This window comes from Tasmannia lanceolata, unplaced genomic scaffold (assembly GCF_043159265.1).
Source record: "Tasmannia lanceolata isolate RefF3 unplaced genomic scaffold, GAP_Taslan_0.1 ptg000007l, whole genome shotgun sequence".
In the NCBI taxonomy this organism is placed as follows: Eukaryota; Viridiplantae; Streptophyta; class Magnoliopsida; order Canellales; family Winteraceae; genus Tasmannia; species Tasmannia lanceolata.
In genome coordinates, this window is record NW_027518684.1 from 5,111,620 (window position 1) to 5,125,565 (window position 13,946).

A 13,946-nucleotide genomic window follows, 5' to 3' on the forward strand; every position below is an offset into this window, starting at 1 on the left:
AACATTCCTCACTTGGAATCTCTCCAAGGCACTTCAAGTCCAAAATTCTAAAACTCCTCAACCTATTGCAACAATCCTCTATTTATAGAGGAGATCACAACCCTCTAGTGGCTGCCAACTCACTCCCAACTGTCATGACAGCTAGTGACAACTCATGGACAACTGATAGCCAACTAATTCCTTGGGATGATGTGGAAAAAAGGCCATCTCATGTCTAGTTGACTTGCCAACTCATGGAGCTCATATAAGGTTGTTGTGTTTGAAATTCCAGTACATGATATAAAAACAATCATATCCTCTCGCTGCCTAGGTGAAAGTAATCATATCCTCTTGAATTTCAAGTTGCTCAACTAAGGCTATGTCCTCATCATTTCCCCTCCCCCACCCCTGATTGGAGCTTGTCCTCAAGCTCGCATCCTCCTCAAAGTAGGGAGTTAGGTGCTGGCCAGGAATCTTCCCACTAGCAGAGTCTTTTACGCCACTTGCACCAGATTTCATCCATAATGATGGCTTCCTTGAACTTCAAAAGTAGGGAAAGAATGGAGAACAGCCGGGTAACATTCTTTTGAATACGGGCTGTAGGACCGTATGTTTCTGCAAGGTAACATTCTCCGGTATGATATAATTCAATTAACTAGAGCTGCATGTTTCTGCAAGATTCTCCCACTGTTTACATTTTGGATCTTTTAAATTCCTAGTTTTTTATGAAAAATTATCATAGTTACCTGGTCAATTATCATAGTTACCAGGTCAAGAAATGAATTCGGGAAGCGAAACGAGAAATGGAAGCAATAAAAGCGAGAAAAAATCGAGGAGAAACGAGAAAAGAGGACGCGATAGAAAATTCAAAATTGTATAAGAAATGTATTAAGAAACTTCTTCAGATATACATTAGAAACATTTCAGAAACGATAGGGAAACGTCAAGGGACATCCATATGTAACACAAGATAAATACGAGAGAAATACGTAATAGAAATGCACCTAATATGTTTTTATTTTTATTTTACTTATTTTTTTTAATCTTATTAACACAATTTTTTCTTTTTATTTGTATTTCCATGAGTTTTTGTGTATTTGTGCGTAGATTTGGAATTTATTAATTTCAAATTTCTAAGAGCTTTATGCATAAATATGAGCATTTATAATTTTTTTCATAATTTTATTTAAATTAGAGGTATAGATACGGTACATTTCACATACGCTTCCTATGTATTTTGCATACGTTTCTCATGCGTTTCACACACGTTTTCCATTAGTTTCTCATATGTTTCCCACATGTTTCTCTTGTGTTTTGGAATCGTAACCCCTATTTTTCCTTCACGTTTCAGAAATGTGTTTCCACGTTTGCCACCTCCCCAAGGTGTTTCTAGCAAACAATGAGAATTCTTAGTAGTTATTTGTGTTTTAGTTGGGTAGATTTTTCCAACATTCTGGTAAATGACATTGATGTTTTATGAGGTACCTTTATGTAATAATGGTAGCTCAATTTTTTATGTTTGCAGGATGAAAAGTAATATTGTTGGCATGGAAGCAAATATGGAGAAGCTTCTTGAGAAGGTGTTTGGAGGATCCCTATTTTATCATTTATTATTGTTTTTAATTTACATCAGACAGTATTCATCTTTGTTTACCTACTGTTTCAGATTATGTCAGTCCAATCAAGAAGTGATGGAGTTAATACTTCTCTTGTTGAAAAGAGAGAACATATAGAAAAATTGCATCGCACACGAAACCTTCTTCGTAAAGTTCAGGTGTAAAATTGAACCTTAAAGCTTGCTTTTATTGTTACTTTTTTAATTTATTATTCTTTTGAATGAATTTCTGGATTATCCATCTATTGGTGCCATTAATTGCATGTAATGATAGCGATGTTACTCCTTGCGGAAATTATTATTTTTAGATAAACTATTATGGTGAGTAAGAAACTCTCTACATCCAACAAGTTTTTTTTATTGAAACAAGTTTTTAATGGACAATCTTATCATTTCCAATAAATATTACGAGTTTTAATATTCTTAGTATTTTGCAGCCCATAACATTGAATGAAATGCCATCAAATCTATAATCTGTCATCAAGTTGTAGCTTGACCTAGCCATAAGGATAACTTGTGGCATTGAAACGATAACATTGTCCATTAAATACTGATCCAACAACACACCATTTGCATAGGTGAACAGTGCAGACTCGAAATTTGCACCAGCTAAAATGACCGGAAGTTACTAGTAGAACATACTATGGACATTAATAAGGTGTGGTGAAGACAAAAATTGTCCACTGTGAATCTTTGTTAGTGTCTCATTGTTTTAGCTCTGGCACTTGTGTTATGCATGCATAGTTTTGTTTTATGCCTTCCTGTATGGTTTACTATACATTTTATTTTTTGTTGAAAAGTGCAGTTCATATATGATCTTCCTACTCAACTTGGAAAGTGTATCAAATCAGAAGCATATACAGATGCAGTGAGGTTTTTTACTGGGGCCATGCCAATTTTTGAGGTTAATTTCTATCCTTGGTTCTTTTGATTGTTGAAGTCCATCCTTATGGTGGTTCCCTTTTTTACTTGGTGAAGTCTTTGTTATCTTGTGTTGAGGCTCTTTATGGTTTCTTCTTCTAGGCTTATGGGGATTCATCCTTTCAAGATTGTAAGAAAGCGTCTGATGAAGCTATGGCTACAATTGTTAAAAACCTGCAGGTATGCTCTCCTTTCCTATTTTATTTGATGTTAGTTACAATGGAGTATATTTACTTGAGGATATTCTTTGTTTGAACTTATCATAATTTATATTTTTTCTTTCTTTCCTCAGGCAAAGCTTTACTCAGATTCTGAACCTATAACTGCAAGAGCAGAGGCCGTAGTGCTTCTTAAACAGTTGGACTTCCCGGTTGGTCCTTCATCCTCTTTTACCGCCTTTTCTTTCCCATTCATCTAGTTTTATTCGTTCGTAAATTAGAAATGTTTTGTAAGTAGGATTATCCTTTATGGTATTTGATAAAAACAAAATTATTTTAAGTTCTTAGACAATCTTTGTGGCCTCACAGACTGCTTTTTCTATGTTGTTCTTTATCATTTCATAGAAAGGTTCTTCAGCCTATTAAATCCAATTACCCTTGTAGCCTCTAATATCTCAAGTCCTAGAATTACAATGTTGATGTTGATGACCTGAGAATAAGTCTCACCCAGTCATAGGATGTATGTTTAAGAAAATGTTTGTTGCATGACTGAATATGATTATGGAACATAATCCTAGCTATAATGTTTGTAAAACACCCATTTTAGCTGTTATTGTATGTGATTCTATGTGAAACTGGGCTCCTAGAAGCAATTAGTTTTCTATATTTCATTATCCTAGATTACTAAGCATCCTAATGTTTTTTTTTTGGTAGATAAGCTGGGATTGAACCTGCGACCTCAAGGTTGAGAAACAAAAGCCTCAATGTCTTAACTACAATCCAAGTAATAAAATAGTACGGCATTGTGCATTAGCAAAAATTCAATCTTATTTTATTTAAGATTTGAGATATAAACTCAAAAAATAATCATTGAAATTACTAGAATTATTATATAATTCTAGAATTATTATATAATTATTTATTGGGAATTACTACGAAATACCCCCTTGACTGAAGTTTCTCCACCAAAATTCCATTGACTTTTACATTATTACCAAAATCTCCTCTAATCTACCAAAAACTTCTAATTTCACTTTTAAATACATTTTCTTTCAATTTTTTTAAATTAATAGCTCATTTTCTTTCAATTTTACCCTTTTAAAAATTAGCAAAGTTGATTGGGCTTTCAAAGAATAGTTATTTAATATAAGCTTTTTTGGTAAGAGGAGTTTGGTTGTGTGGTATGGATTTTGGTGAATGATGAGGAAGCTTGATCTAGGCCCACCATGTCTGATCATCATGAAAGAAATGCATTGACTGGCTGGTCATAACTGTTTATTCTTCGACTTCCAACTGGGGAAGTGGATTTTTCATTTTGAACTGTTTGTTTGTTTCATAGGTTGATGGTTAGCATCATTTGATAGAAATTCTTCTAACAGTGAGCCATCCACAATGGGACCTACTTGATGTTGACCTATCCAAGCTGGGATGATGGTGAATCTAGATTCATCAAGTATCAAAGTCCATTTTCCGATGCGAGGCATGTCTTGTTACACATAATGTCTATTGGTTGTCCCTCAATCACCACACAGCCATTCCATGCATATGGTTGGCAACTGGGCTTTGTAATCTTCAAAACCTTTATTAAGAACTGCTTTCAGAATAAATTATCTTGCAAGAAAATATTGATTTCATTTTAAATGACAAATCATAGTGGAAGAAATAACAGTTCAAAGAGGTAAAACAAATTAGTAGGTGAATCTTTTGATTTTTATCCAAAATATAGGGGAGTGTTGCATAAACTTAGACAATGGGGTTTGTTAGTTTTCCCTTATTCATATTTGGAAAATATTATCGTTGAGAAGTACATGTTGCATAAATTTTCTAATAACCAAGTTTCATCCATATTTAACTGGTAATGGTGGAGAAATTTGGTTGAGGACAATTTATACCATGGGAAATTCCGGAGAAAACGTGGAAGGGAAATCTATCTTGTCCATGCTCTAATATATGATGTTTTAAAGACCATTTGACTTTACACATATTCATGGTCACATCAATGGACCATTTAGACCTTTAATTTGCAATTCATTTTTTTTTTGAATGGCAGACAATTCTTGTTTTAAGATGCCATTAATATAAGGGATGCTTTTAGGGATTCGTCGACTAGTGAAATCTTGTACAACCCATTCCAGTGTGTTGTTTGAGGTAACATAGAGCAGCTGCTATTACATTCTCAGGGATATAATGTATAGGTTAACTTTTTTTTCACATTAATGAAGTTTTTTGGTTCACCGTTTTCCATTTGCAACTGGAATCATCATAAACATAGGAACTTTTAAAGTAAACACTAGCTAGGGTCTTAAATGTGAAAAGAAGAAGAAGAAGAAAGGATTTAAAATGTGAAGAACAAGGCACATTTAGGCTTGAATTAATACGAGGCTAGTTATCTTTTGCTGTAGGTTGAGAGAAACAGGAAGGGTGAGAGTTGTTTGGTTGATTAGTTTGTTTTGAGGTCATTACTTTTTAGAAAGTAGGAAATGGTTGTTTTCTTTCTTTTTTTTCTGAATTTGACATTTCATTGACAATTTTCTAAACAGCTAGGACAATTTTTCTTATGTTTTTGCCTTTCCTTGAACAAGAGATAATATCAGTTTTTTCATGGTTAATCTATAAAATTATTTTAATTATTTTGTTAAAGAATAATATTTGTACAAATTATGTGAAAAATGAAGAAAATATATCTTTGAAAAATTTCTTTATTTCCCTTTTTTGTGTTTTGTTTTTTTTTATTTATAAAATTTCTCATTTTTGCTTGCGAAATATGATATGTTTTTTCTTTATAAATTTCCTTTTTCTTTTTTCTTTTTCTAGTATCTAAAAAAATTAAGATACTAATTTTGTTGCTTTTGCTTTAAAATTTTTGTTCTTTTTACTATTTTTTCAATCAGTAGTTTTCAGTTTATTGATTGAAAATTGAAAGGATCTTGTGTATTCTCATGTTTGACCTGCCCATATCGATGTTTTGCACTGAGAGAACTGTTTTTGTTGGTCCAAGTTTTAAATCTTGTAAAAAAAAGGCCCTATCGGCGTTCTAATAGCTTGGAACCACCGTTTTTTCTTGCATAGTTAATGAATGCTCATGGATTTGGGTTTACAACTGCGATGTTTTTAAGATTAGGGTTGGAAAGGGGACCTGTGAGTACATTTTCAAAAAGAAGGGGGCGTGGGGGCTGTAGGTGTTTTATTCTTGTAAGATCCTATTGAATGATTTTAAGTACATTTTCCTGGATGACCGTCAACTGTCGAAAAGACAGTTAACTTTGGCCATTTAAATGGGTACAAAATATTTTCAGCTATCACTAACTGAAAGTTGCAAGTTTCTGATAATGAATTCTCTTGCTTTAGCTTAAGGGCAGTATTTATACGTATACTGTTGATTGTTTTTAACTGAAACTGTATACTTTTAGCATTCTTGTTTGCATTTTTTTAAGGTTTTTTATTTTTTTCTTTCTTCATATTTCTGCTCTTGAACTATGGAACTAGTCCAGATGTCTCCGCCTTCTTTGTAGTATGACTGTCCTAACTTTAGATGCATTATGTCTTAAGCTTTTTTTTTCCCTTTTTTCTATATGCAATTAGAAAGGATGTACAAACTAGAACAGGAATTTATTCGTTTGACAGGTGGACAACTTAAAGACAAAGCTACTTGAAAAGTTGGAGCAGTCTGTCTCAGAACTTCAGATTGAATCTAGAGAGCTATCTATTGCATCCAATTCTGATGATCTTTCTAAAATAGGAACACTTTCAGATTCAGTTCCATCTATGCATTCTGGGTTCAGCACAAACCAGGTAGCATCTCTGTGCTTTTATATGATTTACCTTATCTTTTTTAAGAAGCATGTTAGGAACTGGACCTGAAGAGGTTACTTCATACACACTGTAAGTTTTCCATGACTATTCCGTTTATCCCTTAATTTGAATGCACATCTGAGTTTAGAATGTAAATACATGCACATCTGAGTTTAGAATGTAAATATCGTGAAAATTAGGATTGCTCTGATGTTTTCTTGATGGGGACCGTCCTAAGGTCTAAATTTTAATTTTTAGGTGCCTTTTAAGTTCCTTAAGTTATAGGAGAGGTACCGGTCTTTTTCCACCAATATCACCTGGTTTATTTAAGTTGTAGGTGCTTAAAATGGGCACACATGTTTATTACGAAAATCTTAAGTGATAGGGAATCCACTTAAGTGATTGGGACACGGCTACAACAAGAATCCGGATGTGTCCCACGTGAATCCATGTCCGATTCGCATGCTGTTCACGGATTCGGCATGGGAGGCAAATAATCCATGCAACACAGGCCATAGATTGGTCCCCAGCTGCATCGCATGTGTATTCCCACGAAAAATCCCTCTCTTCTTCAATATCACAAATTCACAACCACAATACACTCCAAAATACTCCAAATAACACAAAAGAAACTGAAAGAAATCGAATTCTGGTTGAGGAAGTGAAGATAAAAGGAAGAAAATGCTAGGAAATAATATTTTCTGCTCATTAGATGCTCATTTACCACAAACTCCAGATCCAAAAGGTGGCTCTTGATGAAAGAAATCACCCATAAGTGATGGATTTCGATTCCATTGTACAATTGAGGATTGATGAAGAAAAATAGTGTTCCCCCAAAACTAGCCCTGCAAGTCTTGAAATCTTTTTTTTTTCTTGTATAAAGGCGTTTTGATTGAGTTAAAGAAGAAAAAATAATGAAAAATGCAATTTTTTATGCTTGGTTTCCTTCAATATGCCTTATTGCAAACAGGCCAGTGAGTCGTCCGCTTCCAATATGAAGTGTGCACCGCACAGGCCTGCACTCAGAACACCTTGTGGGGCACACCTCGTGGTGTTAAGGGCATGCTGCCTTGAGGCTTACTCCTTATTTTCACTAATTGTCCATTAACATAACTTTTGAGTAGGATTATTATTTACTTCTCAGGTTGCATGTGTAGCATTTTTTTATTTAATATACTTTAAAGATTTTCACGTCATCATTTCCCACCATTGATATGCTGAGTTGTGTCTTCCTTATTTTGATACATCTTCGTGCATTAACTATTCATCAGAAGGCTAGTTCATCCAATTCTATTTCCTACTCTTAGGCTTCCTTTGATGACTTTTGCGCAAGTGTTCGTGCTTATCGAATAATATTTCCTGATTCAGAAGGGAGGCTTATTGAACTTTCTCGAGACCTGTTTACCAAGTATGTTGTAGCCATCCCATTTTTTAAACTTATTTTTAACAGTACAACTCTTCTTCATGATTGAAGTATTTAAAAATTAGCAACAAATGCAGCTAAGCTTGTTCATTTTGGTTAATTGAAAATTGTACTTGAAGGCGTTTTGGAACCATTCAGCACCACATAAAGAAGAGGATTTTTTCATCAGATCTATTGGTGATGCTGCGTAAGTTCTTTCTTCCACACTAATATTTTGAATCATCACTGAAACTTCATGTTTTTGTATTCTAAATGCATGCCTCTGCCTGTGGTACTATCAGTTTCTTGTTGAAATATGAGTGAACCCTTTTCCTTTATTGGGATGATGCGCAAGTTCTTTCTTCCATGATATTCTTTTTGAATCATCACCAAAATGTCGTGGTTTTATATTGTAATGCAATCCTCTAGCAATGCTACTACCAATTTTTTGTTGAAATCTGAATGCACCATTTTTCTTCTTTCTGTTTCCATTTTGTATCTCTCTTTCTAATTTATGTAGCTTCCGTCAGATTACTTCTACATGCTTATGTGGTGATTAAGGCCTTTTTTCTGAGCAAAATACGGCTGTCAAAATGTTTCACCGCCTGCCTGAACTTGTTCCTGCATCTTTGCATCTTCATGAATTCTATTAATTGGAAATTTTTAGTAGCCATGGCCTGCATGGTTCCTTTTTGGCTTTTTTTGGCCTCTTACATGCTATTGAATAAGTTGCTCTAGAGTTGGGAGGACAAAAGAAAACACTATCCTAGATGCAGCATTTTTTAAAGGATTTCCAAGATGCATCATGAACATTGGCATGTGTCACTCGACTTGGTAACCCTTCAAGATTCTTTTGAATCATCACTAACTGTTCATGATTTTGTAATGTAAATCCAATCCTCTTGCAATGCAACTACCACATTTTTTTGTTGAAATTTAAGCGTACCTTTTTCTTCTTTCTATTTCCAGCTATGATACCCGTGTACTTCTAGAGGCCCAGCGTATCATTATTGGTTTTCATATTTATGGGAATTTTACTCTTCTGCCTCTTTGGATATTCCCTTTATACTTTATAACATTTCAGATCAATGAAAATTTGATTTGGTCCATCTTTTATGCGTGCACAAGCCATAGAAAGTATTCTTTCATGTCAACTTAGTCAGGACTCAGGACATTGCTTTAATCGTTTATTGGATACTAATCCTTAGGATTGTTGCCTGTGTTTCTTGTTTGACCAGAATTTTGGGGTCTAGAAACTCCTTGGATGCTGCGAATAGTCAGTGACCCTGGAAACTTAAATAATTCAATTATCCCTGGAGCAAAAAAGAGAATTGAACATGTTTCTTTTCATGCTTGTATGTATGATTATTCAGGCACAATAATCTTATTCAGTAACTGAACAAAAGATTTTACTTAATGTGTCATGAATTACGGTGCAAGATTCCTGTGAAGTTTTTTTTTTTATCCATTGTCTTCTGAATTGTATTCATTTACTGAGGTAGACATTCAAGTTTGCTTTAGCTCTAGAGCATCCCATTATAATTTCTTTTCCTTCCAGCTTCTGGAAAAATTACGATGTGCCTTATGACATAGTAAAATAGTTTTTCAAATGCTTCCAATAGGATGGTTTTACTTAAAATCCTGAGTTTAAATTGCATTCTGGGATGCTTGCAGGAGTTATTTGGACAGATGTGACAGTTATGGACGAAGTATTACCTGAGGCTGCTCTACCCACTTTTTCTTTGGAGGTTTCGTTTTCATATATTTTTGTTTTGACTTCTATTCATAATTATGGAGAAAAAAAAAATCTCAGAATCTCTACCATTAAAAAAAAAAAAAAAAAAACTCAGAATCGCTTTCTTTTTTGTGAGAAAGTATTTTATAAACAATTTCTCTAAACTATGTATGGATGCTTCTTATTTAACATGGTCTTCCGGATCCAAACTTCGTATTTTACTTGTTGTTTGAAAATGTAATTGTAGGTTAATTTCCAGCAACGCCTTTCGTGTTCGCAACTATTATAAATATATAATATCTATTTTTTTTTCACTTGACTACTACTCCTCCACAACAGCATTGCTTTCCAACCATTGTCTGTATTTCAGTTGCATTGGTAATACAACACTTCCATGTTAATAGGTTTTGTTCTGAACTTATTATGCTAATGAGCTCTAAATTGTTTCAGGCTGCTCGTGCTGCTATCAGGCAATATGTTGCAAACTCGTTCTCTCATCTTCTACTAGAAGTCTCAGGTGGTCCTTTTCACTATTTTTCAACATTATCCCACAAATATTTTATGTTCATAACTTGTCACGCCCCCAAACCACACGCACAAGGCCTGGGGACATGAAACGCCGTATACTGCAAAGAGAACCCTACAAGTATACAAGGCTAATAAGCAATACCAAAACCATCCATGGCATATCAAGTATAAAAACTAAAAGGTCATACACAATCCAAATAATCAAATCTTAAACTCTCTCCCCCTCTCTCTTTCCATAATAATCAAATAACATAATCTCACCAATGTCTAAACAATACTCACTGTCCAAAGAATCTAAAGGAATCAAGTTTAATATAATAGTCAAAGGATCACGCCTCCGCTCCCTTGTCCGCACCATGAGGGTCAAAATTTGAAAATATTAAACCACAGTTAGCCGAAGCTACATAAGAACGTTCTACAATAGTGGGGTCAAGCATGCTGATAACAAAGGTAATGAGACAAGTGAATAAAAGAGGGTGCAAAGGTACACATGAGATAAACTAAGATCGGGTCCACATATCCGTAATAGGTGCAACCAGTTGGTGAGAAATATGATCCACACAAGGTATCACAAAGGGGGTCACATCAATAAAATCACATGCACTGAGGAGTCACTGAAGGTGATCAAACTGAAAACAACAATACCACTTCAGGGTCATCGGCTTAGTCCAAAAAGCAATAAAAGCAAGTTATTGCTTACATCGACTGCCCACGGGTTGGAACTAGTTCCTCACATCACATACCTGTCGATAGGGCCAGCGTATCGTCCCACTAACATGGCCCAAATAGCCAATGTACTAGTCCCATTGATGCGGGCCCTCATAGTCCACATATAATCCTAAGTTTCCTCGTGAAGTGTTCACATATATCAAAAGGGTTCACAGAGTCCAAAGGTCGAATGGCAATGATCCACAAGGTTTTTCCACAAGGTTTTCAATATTAAAGACGTCTATCGCTTGAGAATTTCACATATTTATAATGCGGATTTCATAAGAAGTACCAAGTTTTGAAGGTACATATACATTGCAATAACAATGGTATAAGTATGACTAAGCATAAGGTTCAATAATTGAAAAATAAAGGAAACTAAGCATGCAAGACCCAAATCAGACGTTCGTGGTTAAACAAAGGTTTACACATGTTCAAAGAGGTGGTATAGTATAAACACAAGGGTGCACATCGGAATCGAAGGTCAATTCACCAAAGTAGTACGAAATTACGTACCTTTATATCGCAAGTATTTCCTTCAATTTCACCTTAAGAGCCAATTACCTAATACGAACCGTTCACTTTTCATCACTTAAAGGGCTTCGGAACATAAGCCGAAACATAGAGATCAAATCTCAAAATCCAAAACATAGTCCACGAATTCAGATTGCCCAAGTAGCCGAACACCTCTTCGGGCGACCCATTTGGGTGCCTCTGAGATCAAGCTCCAAAATCTTGTTTTTGGGTTTCACAAATCACATGCTTTCGGGCGCTCGAACACCTTTCATGCGTCCGAATTCGTGTTGCTGGGTTTTTCTCCCAAGTCCGCGAATTCCCAGATTTTCATCTGACCTCCGATTCACGCGAGGTCGAGTCCGATGGAATCTTCACGACGAGAGGAATCTACCGAACCCAACTTAATCACCGAAATCTCGTCGGACGAAGATCAGAGATATGACTAAAGTCCAGGTCACAAATCACAATATTCCTTTTTAATGATCCAAACATGAGGGTCTATGGTTCGATGGGGATCCAAGGGCGCGATCACACTCAAGGAACTCTAGATCCATCAAAAAGTTCTCCCAACACTTACAGATCCAACCTAATCTTTCTCAAATCAAAAGCATTCAATTTTTTTGGGTTTTCTCAAGAACAAAATTAACTAGGGATGGGATTCTTACCTTGTTTTGCAATCTATGGCTCGCAAACTTGGTTCTCCCAGACCTTTAGTACGAAACCCCCCTCTTGTGCTGCAAGAGTAATTATGATGGTAATTTAAAGGATTTTCTAATAAAAATAATTGAATATTATTTTTTGAAATAAAAAATTGGACTGCATTAACTGGTGTACCGGGCAAGACTAACTTGCATATAAAAAAATAGAAGCTAAGATGTGTATCTGATATATATATATATATATATATATATATATATATATATATATATATTTAAGGGAATTGCTAGCGTCCATCGCATAAGGCTTTTCGCGGCTGGTCTGTCGCACGACAGACCAGCCACCTCGTGAATGAAGACAACAGCTTTTGTCTCCACTCACGAGGTGGCTGGTCTGAAGTGCGACAGACCAGCCGCGAAAAGCCTTTGGCGATGGGCCTTAGCAAATTTCATTTTTTAAATATAGCTTTTCTTTTTTGAAGAATTTTCTCACAAAATTAAATTAAATAATTAATTTTTAAAATGAAAAAAAAACTGACTCGGACAATCAGTATATTAGGCAAGAAGAACTGACATATAAGAAAATTAGAATTTAACATGCGTATACAATTAGTTTTTATTCAAAAAATATACTTTTTCCAATTTTCAAGACTAAATCCCTGAAAAATAAATATTTATGCACTAATTCATAATTTTATATGCAAATGCATCAGATCAACAATTTGTGAAGGCATTTGCACAAGCAAAACTGTGTAATTCCAAGCTTCTTTATGCACTTTGGTTGAAATTTTGACATGTTGATCGAAAAATTTCATTCTAGTGGGGATGGAAATGGATATATGTTGGGCGTTTTCTTTCGGTTTTGGCCAACAATTAGAACCATGTGAGCAATGAGGAATTTGTTCTGCTCCCTTGATATCCATATTACTAAGAATCGATCCCTCATAAGCACTGAAAAAAATAGATTGGCACTTTTTATGCAAGAACAAATGGAAGTTGGACCCACCTCCCTCTGAATAGTTTCCTGCCCTTAATGGAGAAGGAGGATCTGGATCAGGATGTAAATGCAAACCATCTGAGTGAAGAGAAAGCAAAAGCCAACATCAAAGGTTGGAACTCTCTATTCATTCGAGCTCAAACCAACCCCCAGCAAACTTCTCTGGATTTTTTCGAAGATGTGGAAGCGGAAGAAGATGAATAAAAACTGGTTTTAGGGGAGGAAGATTTCGAGGAAGTTGAAGACAAATGGAGCAACTGCCTCGTGGGATATTTCCTAGGCAGAAGGCCATATTATCTAGCCCTCAGAGACTTCCTCACCCGAAAGTGGAAGCTCAAAGGCCATTTCCAGCTCTACGCTCTAAACCATGGTTTCTTCCTCTTCAAATTCTCTAATGATGAAGACTGGGCTAAGGTCATCGAATCCCCCCTATCACCTATGGTGGTAGAATACTGATTCTTCAAAAGTGGTCCCCTGGAACTGAGATGGAAAGACTCAAGCTAACTGAAATTCCTGTATGGGTCAAATTTCCGGGTCTTCATCTCAAATTCTGGACTCACAGAGGATTAAGTAAGATCGCAAGCAAGATCGGACGCCCTCTCTACATGGATACTTCTACTGCTGATGCATCAAGATTACTCTATGCAAGAGTCTGCATAGAGATCAATGCAGAAAAGAAGCTTCCTGAGGTAATCCAAATAGAAACTCCTACAGGTACTCATTTCCAACAAATTGAGTATGAAGAATGGAAGCCATCCGCTTGTAGAAACTGCAAGGATTTTAGTCATAATACCGAAAGATGTCCTCTCTCTCAAAAGGATCCTGATAAACCACCAAGCCAAGATAAAAAAGTAAGGAAACCAAAAAACAAAATTGCCCCAGCCGTAGAGACCATTCCTAATTCACCAGAGAAATTAGACCTCTCCCCCTGTCTAGACC

At 35.5% G+C, this 13,946-nt stretch overlaps 1 protein-coding gene across 2 annotated transcripts in view; it reads left to right on the plus strand.

The window, feature by feature from the left end:
* Window positions 1–13,946, plus strand: part of LOC143881555 (Vps51/Vps67 family (components of vesicular transport) protein) — a 35,671-nt gene that overhangs the window by 5,229 nt on the left and 16,496 nt on the right. For both annotated transcript variants that reach the window (XM_077384685.1, XM_077384684.1), the window contains exons 3-12: window positions 1,505–1,559; window positions 1,646–1,753; window positions 2,400–2,498; window positions 2,618–2,695; window positions 2,808–2,885; window positions 6,298–6,465; window positions 7,773–7,873; window positions 8,008–8,075; window positions 9,542–9,615; window positions 10,053–10,119. In XM_077384685.1, coding sequence (XP_077240800.1) covers window positions 1,505–1,559; window positions 1,646–1,753; window positions 2,400–2,498; window positions 2,618–2,695; window positions 2,808–2,885; window positions 6,298–6,465; window positions 7,773–7,873; window positions 8,008–8,075; window positions 9,542–9,615; window positions 10,053–10,119 — 896 coding nt within the window. The remainder of the gene's footprint in view (window positions 1–1,504; window positions 1,560–1,645; window positions 1,754–2,399; window positions 2,499–2,617; window positions 2,696–2,807; window positions 2,886–6,297; window positions 6,466–7,772; window positions 7,874–8,007; window positions 8,076–9,541; window positions 9,616–10,052; window positions 10,120–13,946) is intronic.